Source organism: Orycteropus afer, unplaced genomic scaffold (assembly GCF_000298275.1).
Source record: "Orycteropus afer afer isolate SDZICR_OR568_19922 unplaced genomic scaffold, OryAfe1.0 scaffold00007, whole genome shotgun sequence".
Classification (NCBI taxonomy): Eukaryota; Metazoa; Chordata; class Mammalia; order Tubulidentata; family Orycteropodidae; genus Orycteropus; species Orycteropus afer.
This window is the reverse complement of record NW_006921594.1, coordinates 25030305-25042606: the sequence shown is the minus strand read 5'-3', so window position 1 is coordinate 25042606 and position 12302 is coordinate 25030305. Positions and strand designations below refer to the sequence as shown.

At 38.4% G+C, this 12302-nt stretch overlaps 1 protein-coding gene across 1 annotated transcript in view; it reads left to right on the top strand.

Annotated features, from left to right (window-relative positions):
* The first annotated feature begins 2873 nt into the window (after nt 1-2873).
* CACNA2D1 (calcium voltage-gated channel auxiliary subunit alpha2delta 1) overlaps nt 2874-12302 on the top strand; it is a 635761-nt gene continuing 626332 nt past the window's right edge. Inside the window, exon 1 of the mRNA XM_042781442.1 lies at nt 2874-2968. Within this exon, the coding sequence (XP_042637376.1) occupies nt 2874-2968 (95 nt within the window). The remainder of the gene's footprint in view (nt 2969-12302) is intronic.

Below are 12302 nucleotides of genomic sequence, written 5' to 3'. Positions count from 1 at the left end.
AATAACAGAACTGAGCTGAAACAATGCATTGTAGACGGCTATGGTTTATTGAACAGAAGCATAATATTACAGTGTGAAAATGGTCTTGTTTCAGCTCCCTCACATAAGGAAAAACAGAAACCACATTTTGAATATCCTCATTAAAAAGGTTTAGATGGATGAAAAGCAATTAGTAGCAAACCTCACGACAGAATATTAAACTATGATATAGGCTTACAACTGAGAACTAACCTTTTCAGTAAGAACTGTAGAAGCAATGTTTCTTCAACAGCTCCAGTTATTGGAGAATGCAGTGCTTCATCAGAGTGATCCAAAGAAATTGAGATTGGCTCAAAGGCCAACAAAGTTAATAATGAAGGCTGACATACTTCTCTGGAACTTTATTACATTCTCTTATTCCTTAAGCACTTACTCCTGAAGATATAAAATTGGGAACAGTGTGCCATAGTAGGAAGTCTGGATTCTTTATTGAAATAATTGACAGAATATATTATAATATTTTTATGTAGTGCAGCTATTATGATACCAACATATCACACAGACAATAATGGGCATCTAATTCTGCTATTCTTAATCCTCATGCTGGGGAGGAAAACCTGCTTTTGCATCATTAGAAACTGAAGGAAAAAAAAAAAAAAGACTGGTCTATTTGATTATCTAATTTTGGAGTGGAAAGCTATCTCCACTTAATATAAAATATCCATCTCTAGCTCTAGTTTTCAATCCTATTACTTCCACTTTATCCCTTATCTGTGGAGCTCCTGCTGCCACTCTCTGCGCCTAGCATAAAACAAACTAAGGTAAACAGCCAAGGGGTGCCTTTTGTGAGGCCACTCAGAGTAGGAAGACAGAAACAAAGAAGGAGATACAGATGCAGAGAACATGAAAGAAGGAAAAAAAAAAAGCATAAAAAAAGCACACAAGAGGAAGGACAAATCACTGGGCCAAAAACTATGAAATCACATGCATTTTACAAATTTGGCTATTATTATTAGTCTTCTCTATTTTGAGAGATTGCCTTGGAGAGCTGCAAAATCAATTCCAAATTAATAAAGGCCTTTCTTCTTCCTAACTCCCGGTAAACTCACCGCTGCCGAGTTGATAAGCAAAGCGACCCTATGGGACAGAGTAGAACTGCCCATGGGTTTCCAAAGCAGAAAATCTTTTGGGAAGCAAACTACCGCATCTTTCTCCCCCACAGAGAGCTGATGAATTCGAACTCTCCACCTCTGGTTAGCAGCAGAGCATTTTAACCACTGTGCCACCGAGCTCCAGGAACTTAGGGATAATTAATTCAAAATCTTACAGCCACCCCAATCATTACAGCGTTTTCACATGGTCACTTTTGACAACCTGAATGGTATTCTCTATGCTTCAATGTCTAGTGTTCTAATATACTAGAGAGAGTTTTAAGAATTTAAAATGTTCAAGGAAATCATTCCAACCCTGGGCCACTAGTTCCTAAAGGAGGCCTATGCTGGGCGGGGATGCCTAAGCGAAGACCCCTCTGTTTTCTCTAAGAGAAGGCCTGCGCGTGCTCTACTTCTGCTTTTCCTGGGAATGGAGATAAAACTCCTCTGGCATTGCGGCTGCCCAGCTCTTTCCCCCTCCCTTAAAGCTGCTTCCACACATCAGGCGCTTTTCTCGCGGTGCCACCTGTTCCTAAAGCTTGCCCCTCTCATGCCCTCACGCTGACAAAGTGAACTCCGCTTGCGGCAGCGTCGTCAGGCAGGGCAGCCCAGTGGCCTGAGCAGCGGCGCTTGGAACATTTTGGAAGCAGTCCTACTGGGATATTACTAAGCCCTTCTTGCAGCACTTTCTTTCCTGGGTGGAGAATATGTCCCTCCCTCCCTCTGCTCCACAGAACCGCTGGACTAGGGAGATTTTACAGCATCAGACCCTTCCCTGTCCGTCCCCAGGTGAACTGTACCTGGGCATGGGGCGCTGACGCTCTTGCTACCCACCCCTGCCGGACGCTCTAACCTCTGGCACTAGTGGGCAAAGAGTGCCACCTGGTAGGGAGTTAATAGCGGTGCTTTAAAATGCAATACAAACCCCTCCTACATTTGTTGTCAAATCACTTCCCCACGATTCCTAGGCAGGCAGTGGATTCTGCGCCTGGGAGAACGCTGCCTTCAAGTGCAAAAATAGCCCCCGAGGATCGCGAGCCAAGTACTAGGCTGGAGCCCGCTCCGCGGTTGGCTGTCTCCTGAAAGCCCCGCGGGGTTGGGTCCGCTTTTCCTTCGCACCGCGGGCAGCCGAAGCAAGCCGACGCCGACTTTGGGAGTTCCTTTCTGCCTTGTATGGAGGGCTGCTCTGACGCCTAGCCCTCCCGCTGCCCACCCCCAGCCACCTCCCTCTGACTTGCCCAGAGAAGCCAGACGGAGCCTCTCCCTTGCACAAGTCTCTCTGCCTGCCATCCCCCCATTCCTGCATCCACCCCCGCCCCCCACCCCCGTGCCCAGCGCCGTCACCCCTCTTCCGCCCCCGCCTCCGCCTACTTCTGCTCCAAGGCAACCAGAGGAATAAATCAGGGAGGAAGCCGCGACGAAGAGAGCCAAAGCGAGAGAGCCTGAGCGCCGGCGGGCTCGCCGAGGTCTGTTTCCAAAGTCTCCCTTGATGGCGGCGGAGGCGAGGCAGTGGCGGCGCCGAGCAACCAACGCGCGCTAGAGGGTTCGCCCGCCGCCGCCCCTTCCCCCGCGCCGGGTTCCCTTCGCTGCTCTCCGCGCGAGTCCGTGCCGGGCCCGGGCGCGCCAGCCCTCCAGACGTCCACGGCCGGGGAAGAGTGTGCTCCCCTTCTTCCGCCAGCAGTTTCCAAGACTGTTCCTTCCCCGGGTTGGGGAGGGAGGGGGGACTGATCTTCGATCGCGAAGATGGCTGCTGGCTGCCTGCTGGCCTTGACTCTGACACTTTTCCAATCTTTGCTGATCGGCCCCTCGTCGGAGGAGCCGTTCCCTTCGGCTGTCACGTAAGTCGGCGGGCCAGGCCGGGGAGGGCGGGCAGCGGGGGACGATGGGCGCAGCTGGGACTGGGGCGGGGGTCCCTTGTCGGAGTTGCGGGGCTGCTCCGCCCGTGGGGGTGGGGAGCGAGCGGCCGTAGAGGCGGGCTTGAATCTGGGGAGGCCGAGCGCGGCGCGCGTGCTGTTCGCCGCCGGAAAGCGCGCTGAGCCGGCGACTCCGTCGCCTCGGAGGGATCAGGCAGTCCTGGGAAACGTTTGCGAGCACTCACGGCCCCTCGGCCCATATCTGAAAGAAGATTTGAGACTTAAGTGGAAAAGTTTCCATCCAGATAACACGCTCGCATCAAACCTAGTCCAATAAAAAGTTGTGTTTTGGATAGGCATTTTACAAATAGGTAGTTTCTGGCTTGACAGAGTAGCCTTGACTTACTCCGCACTTGGCTTCGAAGATGCTAATTGCTATGGTGTCGAAACTCGTGTAGATCCTAAATTGCTAGGTGCACTCGACTACCTCTTGGATGGGAAGCATGCTTTTGCTCCCCGCAGCCCCAGTGTGCCGGGCAGCCTGGCTCGCAGGTATGAGGCCACGCGCTCCTGGCCCCTTTACCCTTTATTCGAAACATCTTAGTGCCCACAGACCCGCGGTTCCTGTTCTTAGAATGAATACAACCTATTCTTCAGGGAGGGACTGAGCGTGTCCAGAATCTCCTGCATTTTTGTCCTCTTCTTATTTTTTCACATATCTAAAATAACTTTTCCATTACATAAATAAATAAACCTCGTTGCTATCCTAGTAATAAGGCGGTTAAAGGTAGCTGCAATCTCACGGCAGTAAGGGAATGGGAAATAATATTTTTCTCCATTCCTATACTGGAAAAATAATCAAAGTCAGATAAATAGATACATATTTTAAAATGCGTTGTAGCTTATCAGGCATTCTGGAAAAGCATTTATTTTGGTTCTTGAAGCTACTTTAAAGATTCTAAGACTGGGAAATCTTAAGTGGATGAGTCACTTTAATGCATTTTACATAACAAAAACAAAGCCCAAGGTAGCCTTCCCGGTATTCATGCTGTTGGGAATTATTTGCTGTCCTTTGTTGCTTGAGTGCTCAATACTGGAATTTTGGGTGGATTCTAACAGTGAATCTGTACCAATTGAGACCCTGTAGCTATTATTTAAGGATTCGGCTTAAAATGTTTATTACTTTAGGTGTCAGTGCAAGAAGCTGGAGATGCACGTTCTCAGCCGGAGAAGGGGGAGTGTCTGATTTTTTGGTCGTTGATTTACAGTAATGTTTCTCCTTAGATAATCTTCCATAAAAATGATTGCAGATCTTTTTTGTTATGGAGCAAAAGGATAAATGCCATCTGTAGATCTTCATTTAATTGGCAAAATGGTCCATTTGGGTATTTTGAAACATAAAGAGTAAGAGTTACCCTAAAGATGCTTCAAAATTAATCACTCTTAAGAAAAAAATTACACTTTCATTCATTTAATTTTCGATCTATTTGTAGCTTGGCCTATAAAATGAAAACTCAAGGGATTCACTTGTGTTTTCTTCACATAAAGAAGTGGTTCTTTGAAAAGGAGTAACGTTATAAATGTGTGCAGTTTACACATTTTTAAAAAGTATTGCTTTAAACTGACAGTTATCAATATTTCTATCATTTGGGGAAAATACATCATCCTATCACTGGGGATAACTATGACCTTTAAAAATAGAGCCAAATCAACCTGAACATAGTGTAGTAAAATATTAATGTGAAAATCCTTAATGTAAGAGGGACATCTGCAATGAATGCTTTCCTGAAATTAAACTAACTCTCTTTTCATGGTCAGAAATTCACAAGGGACCAGAAGTAAAAGCATTAGTGAGCTAAAATAGGAATTAAGACATCATTTACTTCTCTTTGAAATAATTTGAATTTTAACAATAGAAATTTAAGTTACTTATAAATGATCTAAAACATTAGTTATTTTATGAAATAAGAAATTAATGAAAGATTTTGTAGAGCTAACTTGGTCTCCTATAGGTAATATTAATAATATTTTTGGAAGGCTTCTGCATCTTTATGTATTCATTTGAAGAATTAGTTATACTATTCTCTGAGAGGAGGAGAAATGTTAGTTGACATTTGTACTTCATGTTAGATTTCTGAATAAACTTCTTGAAATAAGAAAAAATGCAGTATTGCTTGCATCATGATGTGGTTCCATTTGCTTTTCTTGGAAGAAAAGATTTCATATACAGTTAACCATGATAAATTGTAAATCTTAGGGAAATTTTTAAATTTATAAAAACTGAGAACCAAGATTATAGCATTCAATGAAGGCAAATTATTTGTGTTTATAATATGTGCATATATATGTATATATATGTATATATATGTATCTTTACACATTTCTCAGGAAATCGTTAGTAAATTCCTGTTTCTTGACAATTCTATTTTTCAGAGAAAAAAGTAATATAAGAAGTTTTTATCATCACAAGAGGAAGAACATGGAAGAACACTAAAATTAATTATGCAGTAATTGGAGTGGGGCCTGATTTAGAGTTAGTAATTCAAAAGTTTTTATTTTTTTCTTGTGTTCTTCTTAAAAAGGGTTTACAATAATATGAAGGGCTCAAATGTTACTATTATAAAATACAAATAATATGTCATTTTAAGCACCTTTAATTTTCTGCTTTCTGGCTTCATTTACATGGAATATAGCATATTCTTCTAGATTAAAATAGTTAAATTATTCTAAGAGATAACACTATAAAGTGTTTTTATTTTCCCTCAGACAAAAGTAATTTTGACACAATCATTTCATTAGATTAGGTGTTTCTTTTGGAAATGTTTGCCTCAATCAGGTGTGAAACATAAATCTACCATATGGTAGCAGCCACCTAATGCATACTGGTTTATATATAAATGAAAAATACATCATTTGCATGTTATGCTATGCACATATTATGTTGGTATTTTAAAATACAGTTTTCAAAAAGAAGAACTTTTCCTTGTACAAATAATTTCTTGGCACATATGTCAGAACTCTTCTATTTTAAAATTTAGGACAACATATATACAGTAAGGCAGTAACTAACAAGAACTAACAACTAACAAGAACAGCAAAATTTATAATGTTAATTTAAATCTTCCCTGTTTAATTTTAGAATCTTTTTTTAAAATCCAGATATTTAAAGCATTGCATTTATAACTGTAATACATAAATACCTTTATCTCATTGTCATACCAAAATACCAATCAGTCAAGAAGATTTAGCTGAGAGTTCATTGGGAATTTTCATATAATATATATTGCTATAAATATATAACTAAGAATTAAAAGTACCACAGAAAATATCAAGGATGAAGTACTTTTGGGGCTTCAAATTCTTATGATATATATCTTTTTTCCTCCATTATTCGATAAATTTATGTTTAAAGGATATAGAAAAGAAGTATCTGTATGTCTTGGCACTGGAATGGATATCTTCTCTATGTGTTAGCACTGACATAATTATTCTCATGTGCACTTAGCAATTTCTATTTATATAACACATACTCAAGGAAATTTGCCTTATGATAAATCATGAGATAAAATATTAAACAGAACATAAAACAAAAACAATTACCATTAATAAATCCCCATCTCCTATCTTTAGTTTGTTTCCATCAGTTTAATCACGTGTCAGCACTCATTATTCCACAGGTGTATGTTTAAACATGCAACAGTAGATATGTCTTTATAAGTGGGAACATAATGTTACATTAATTGATGTTTATACATAAGTATAAATGTAGTTATTTGAATTTGTGGTTGTATGAGTATTCCAAATGGATGTAATCTATTTTGGAAAGTTACAAGAAGCTAAATTTATTATAGTTTATAGAAAGGAAGTAAAATGTGCCTCTAGTATCAGTTTTTTTCATAACTTTCACTAATTGTATTTTAATTTTAATTTCTTAAGTAAATATGAAACCAGAAACTAAAGTGGGTAGTTCATATTAAAAATAGAAAAAAAAAAATTGCCTCTCTTTTTCTTTAAAGAAATGTGGGTGTGTGGACACCTTTCTATTATTTCTACAACACTGATGAAAAGAATATAGTAATCATTCTTCTAGAGTTTTACACATGGCACGTTTTTGAACTACATAAACAATACATGTAAATTATATATTCACATGCAGTATTTACATTTTAGAACCATATATTTATAAGAAACAAGTATTCAGATACAACTTTTTAAAATAATTTTAAAACAGTATGCCCATACAAACTGTATTACATGATTTATATATTCTCTGTAATGTTTTATAAAAAAAAGTAGGAAGTTTTCTGTTCTTTTATATACTTTTCAATACAGATGCAAGTTTTTAAGAAAGTAACTGGTTATTCTGAGTCTCATCTTATTATCTAATAAATGTCTTTAAATTATTTACATTCTTAAAATGGAGTTTTAAATGTATTAAATACAGTGTAGCCAAATGTACCAATTTGTTGATCACCTTTAGAATTTACATGTATGGGCATAAATAATCCTCAGGTAAATAAAGGCAATTTTTTGGGAAAAAATCAGAGTTTGATTTTTCCTTTCTATAAAGGAATATTTTATTATTATTAAAGTGATGAGCTTCCATTATTTGTAATAAAATAGCTGTCTGGGGTAGTATTTCAGAAAGCACGTAAGCTGCTTACCATGGGGAACTAACTCTGTTGTAATATATCCAGTCTACATTGATTTAGGGCTACCAGTGTATATCAATACTGTGTTAACAGGTGTGTCAGTGAGTCCTTCTTTTCATGGATTGTTAATAAGCCAAAACACAACAAAACAGAACAAAACCAATTGCCATCAAGTTGCTTCTGACTCATGGAGACCCTATAGAACAGAATAGAACTGCCCCATAGGGTTTCCAAGGCTGTAAATCTTTACCTAAGCTGACTGCGACATCTTTTTCCCGCTGATTGGCTGGTGGAATTGCACTGCTGACCTTTGGTTACCAGCTGAATGCGTAACCACTATGCTGCCAGGAGTGCTTGCCTTCGAGCCAAAACCAATACCACACCCAGTGCCCCAATACCATTAATTTGATTCTGACTCATTGTGGCCACCTCTGTAGAGTTTCCAAGGCTGTAACTCTTTATGCAAGCAGACTGTCTCATCTGTCTCCCATGGAATGGCTGGTGGGTTTGAACTGCTGACCTTTTGGCCCAATACCTTAACCATAGCACCACCAGATCTTCTTTATCTATGAGCGGTACCCCACTATTCCCAACCCTTTCATATTGTAGCTGTCTAGTAAACTTGGAACTGCACTGTGATGGCAAATCATGATAGTTTATACATGATTCATTTTTCTTTTATGGGCATTAAAACATGAAAATAGTTGTGTCAGTTTGCAGAGTTAAAGGAAAAACACTATTGATTTAAATGTCAACTGAAATAAAACTAGTAGCATTTTGTGAAAAATATTTTACTTACTACCTTCTCCTTGAGGTTCCAAAATATTAACATTGCATAGTTAATTTAGCTCATTTATATTATTATTAACAAAAAAAAGAAAAAAAGAAAAAAACCAAACCCAGGGCCATCAAGTAGATTCTGATTCATAGCAACCCCAATTGCGTTTCCATGGCAGTTAATCTGTATGGAAGTAGATTGCCCAATCTTCCTTCTGTGGAGCTGCTGATGGGTTTGAACCTCCAGCTTTCTGGTTAGCAGTCAAATGACTTAGGCACAACGTCACCAGAGCTGCTTAAGATTATTATAGGACTCTTTTTAATAGTGTTATAAGTATGTGCAAATATCCATATACATGCATGTATATGTATTTATATATATATGCATACTATATGTATATGTATATACATACTATATATCACACATATGCATATATGTGTTTTTTAAGCTTCTTCAAATTAGAACTTCAAGCTACAGTAGGAAAAACTAACTAAGGTAGGTTTATTAACAGGTGGGCATGCTTTATGATGTCTGCCAGTCCACGACAGTGTTTAGAAATTATATCTCATCCAAATTACTTTTAAACACCATCATTTAAGAACAATTTATCAAGATACTCAAATGAAATACTGTATACAAAAGCAGTTTGGAATGCTAAATTCCTGTGGCGATATATTATTAGCACAATTGATGAGTAACAAAAGAAATGATTTTAAAGATAGTTTTTCCATCTTTTAAACAAAATAAGTATCAGAAAGAAACTGTCATGCTTGGAATGTTGTGCATCTATTAAATTTTTGCATATTAAGCAATTTTATTTTCAACATTTAGGTATGGGATACTTTGAAATTTATAAGAGTTAAACACATTTGGCAATGTGACATATGTTTTAGGAATAAAGGGGACATATTTTAAAATTTTATTTGTGAAATAAATATTTTTAGGTATCCCTTCCCCATATTCTTTACTTGATTTGTAGTAATCCAATATACAGGAATAAACTACTATTAGCAAATTTTTAAAAGTCAAGGAAATGGCTGTTGCTTCTTAAATTTTTTCTATTTAATTACATTGATACAAACTAAGTTATAAGTATGGTTATGAAAAAGATTGACATTGTGGCCCCCAAAAACAGACACACTTTTACTGTTAATTTCAATAATTCAGAATCAGTCTGGTGCATATGAAACAATATCTGGAGTTTTCTTTGCATATGAAAGTGGAATATTTCTGGCTAAATGTTACTTTAACATTTACTTCTACTGATTTTTTTTTTCTTTTAACTGTATGGCTCCACTGAGTTAAACAAATTAGGATACATTGTACATTCTGTATCATAAATGGAAGACCCACTTCAGCTAGAAATAGTGGTATTGAAAATAAAGTATTGGTCATATTAAATGCTTAATATTTGGGGAGAATCTTACTGTCTATTTGCAATTTTTTTTTTCCCTGAATAATTTAAAAATTACTATGTTGGTCCTCTGGTAAACTAAGAAAAATAATTCCTGTATTCCTTTATTTATGTCATTCATTCTGGGTTTTTTTTTTTTTTTCACCTTCTCATCAGCACACACATACAATTACCATTAATGAAAAATACCAATACTTGCATATAACATCAAATCAAATGGGGATTGATTGATTTATTTATTTTCGGTCCCTCATGCCCCCCAAGCTAACTGTGACGATCCTCAATACCAGATCCTTCTTTCCTAAACCTTCATTCAATATTTCAGAGGATTTGGTCTTAGCACTGAATGTTTTCCTCTGTAAGGAAATTGTTGAATGATTCTGATATGCCAATAAATCTGTAATACACAACCAACATTTCCACTTCCACTGCCTTAGAGTTAGAAGAATTGTTTCTTTTGAGATTTGTTCACATATTGTAGGAATATTTAGGAAAAACTAAGGAAACAGTTAATAAATTGTTCTCTAAGATGCATACTGTCAGGCTATATAAAGGAATGGTTAAACATTAATGACATCTTATCTTGAGGGTTAAAGGAGGAATTGCTCAATAAAATAAATGGGTTTGGGTATGCTGGCAAAATCTCTTCTTTTAAAAAAGTAATAAAAGACATTGTGGTGAAAATGCTATGAGGAATGCTACATGGGTCAGTGGGGCAGAGAAAGGAGCCCTTAGATTAAAGAGGCATGAAATTTCATGAAAGATGTTGAAGGTATCAATTGGTATTTTTCACATTTTCTTTTTTGTCCTGTATTTTTCATGTGTGCTTGGTTACACAGGAAAAACTCTTTACTAAAAATAATATTTAGAAGCTCTGGTAGCATAGTGGCTAAGGCACTTGACTGCTGACCAGAAGGCTGGTGGTTCAAACCCACCAGCCACTCCTCGGAAGGAAGATGGGGCAATCTATTTCTGTAGTGATACTGCCTCAGAAACCCAAGGAGAGGTCACTATGAGTCAGGTCTGACTCGATGGTACATAACAACAACAAAAAATAATACTTATTTTAGATTATAGGTAGTGCACTTAAAACTATTTAGACCTCTTAAATAGTGAATCTCATTTTTAAAATATAATTTAAGTTATTGCTATTATTAAGCACACTGAAGTACATTCTGAGACTACAAATTGAGTGAGAGTTTTCTAGAAAGACATTTACAACTCTGCGCTTACAATGAATCAGTGGATCACCAAAGTATGACAGAGGGAAAACACATAGTATGTTAAAGAAACATGAACTGTTTCCTGTTAGGCCTAGGGCTCATGGGTGCCTAGAGATGTTTATGGATCTGAACCTTTGGTTTGAGTCCAGCTTGTGGAATTCTTGCATCAGAGCCATATTCTTGCTTGACCTGATAGGGAGGGTATTCACATGGACATTTCTAGTGGTGCCTCTCTGCATACCAAAACAAATTCGGCCTTCATTCTCTGTTGCTGCTGAGATTTTTATGTTAGGGAGGAAGAAAAGTAGTATGTTCTGAATCACACTAGGTCGACAATGGATTGTGAAGAGTCACGATTTGAAGCAGAGACAGAGCAGAGCAACTAGTAGACTACCGCAACCTTTCTGTTATGTGAGATACCCAAGATCTAAGAAAGAATCATAGCAGTGGAGGAGTGAAAACAGAAACCTACAGGAAGTACACTCTGGAAGTCCAACTGAGTCTTTGGGGATTTTAAGATTTGGGAAATCAGGAAAAGGGAAGAATTGAAGATGACTCCAAGATTTCTAACAGGTAGATCATGTTACATTAAACAGCATAGGATAGAGAACACAGGAGAAATGTCAAGTTGGTGTAGTGGTGGTGGGGATAATTTTGAATTTTCGGCATCTCTGTAGGTGTTTACTACTAGGCCATTAGAAATAGATGTCTGCATGGGTTTGGAGGAAAATTCAGAGAGCAATAACTTTGAAACCAGAAAGGGCTCATTTATTTAACAAATACTTTTTGAGCGCATACTGTGACCAAAACCAAACAAAATTCACTGCTGTGGAGTCGGATGTGACTCACAGTGACCCCTCCTTGGATTTCTGAGGTGATATCACTATGGAAGTAGATTGCCCAACCTTCCTTCCGAGGAGTGGCTAGCGGGTTTGAAGCGCCAGCCTTCTGTTTAGCAGTCAGATGCCTTAGGCACTGTGCCACCAGAGCTCCCACATACTTTGACAGGTAGTGTGCATTTCAAAAGAAGGCATTCTACAGTTTCGTTTTGCAGAGAGGTCAAACAAGATAAGCCCTTTAAGGAAATCATTGTTGTTGTTGTTATGTGCCCTTGAGGCAGACCCGACTCATAGTGACCCCTCCTTGGGCTGCCCAGGCAGTATCACTACAGAAGTAGATTGCCCAACCTTCCTTCCGAGGAGTGGCTGGTGGGTTTGAACCTCCAGCCTTCTGGTTAGCAGTCAAGTGCCTT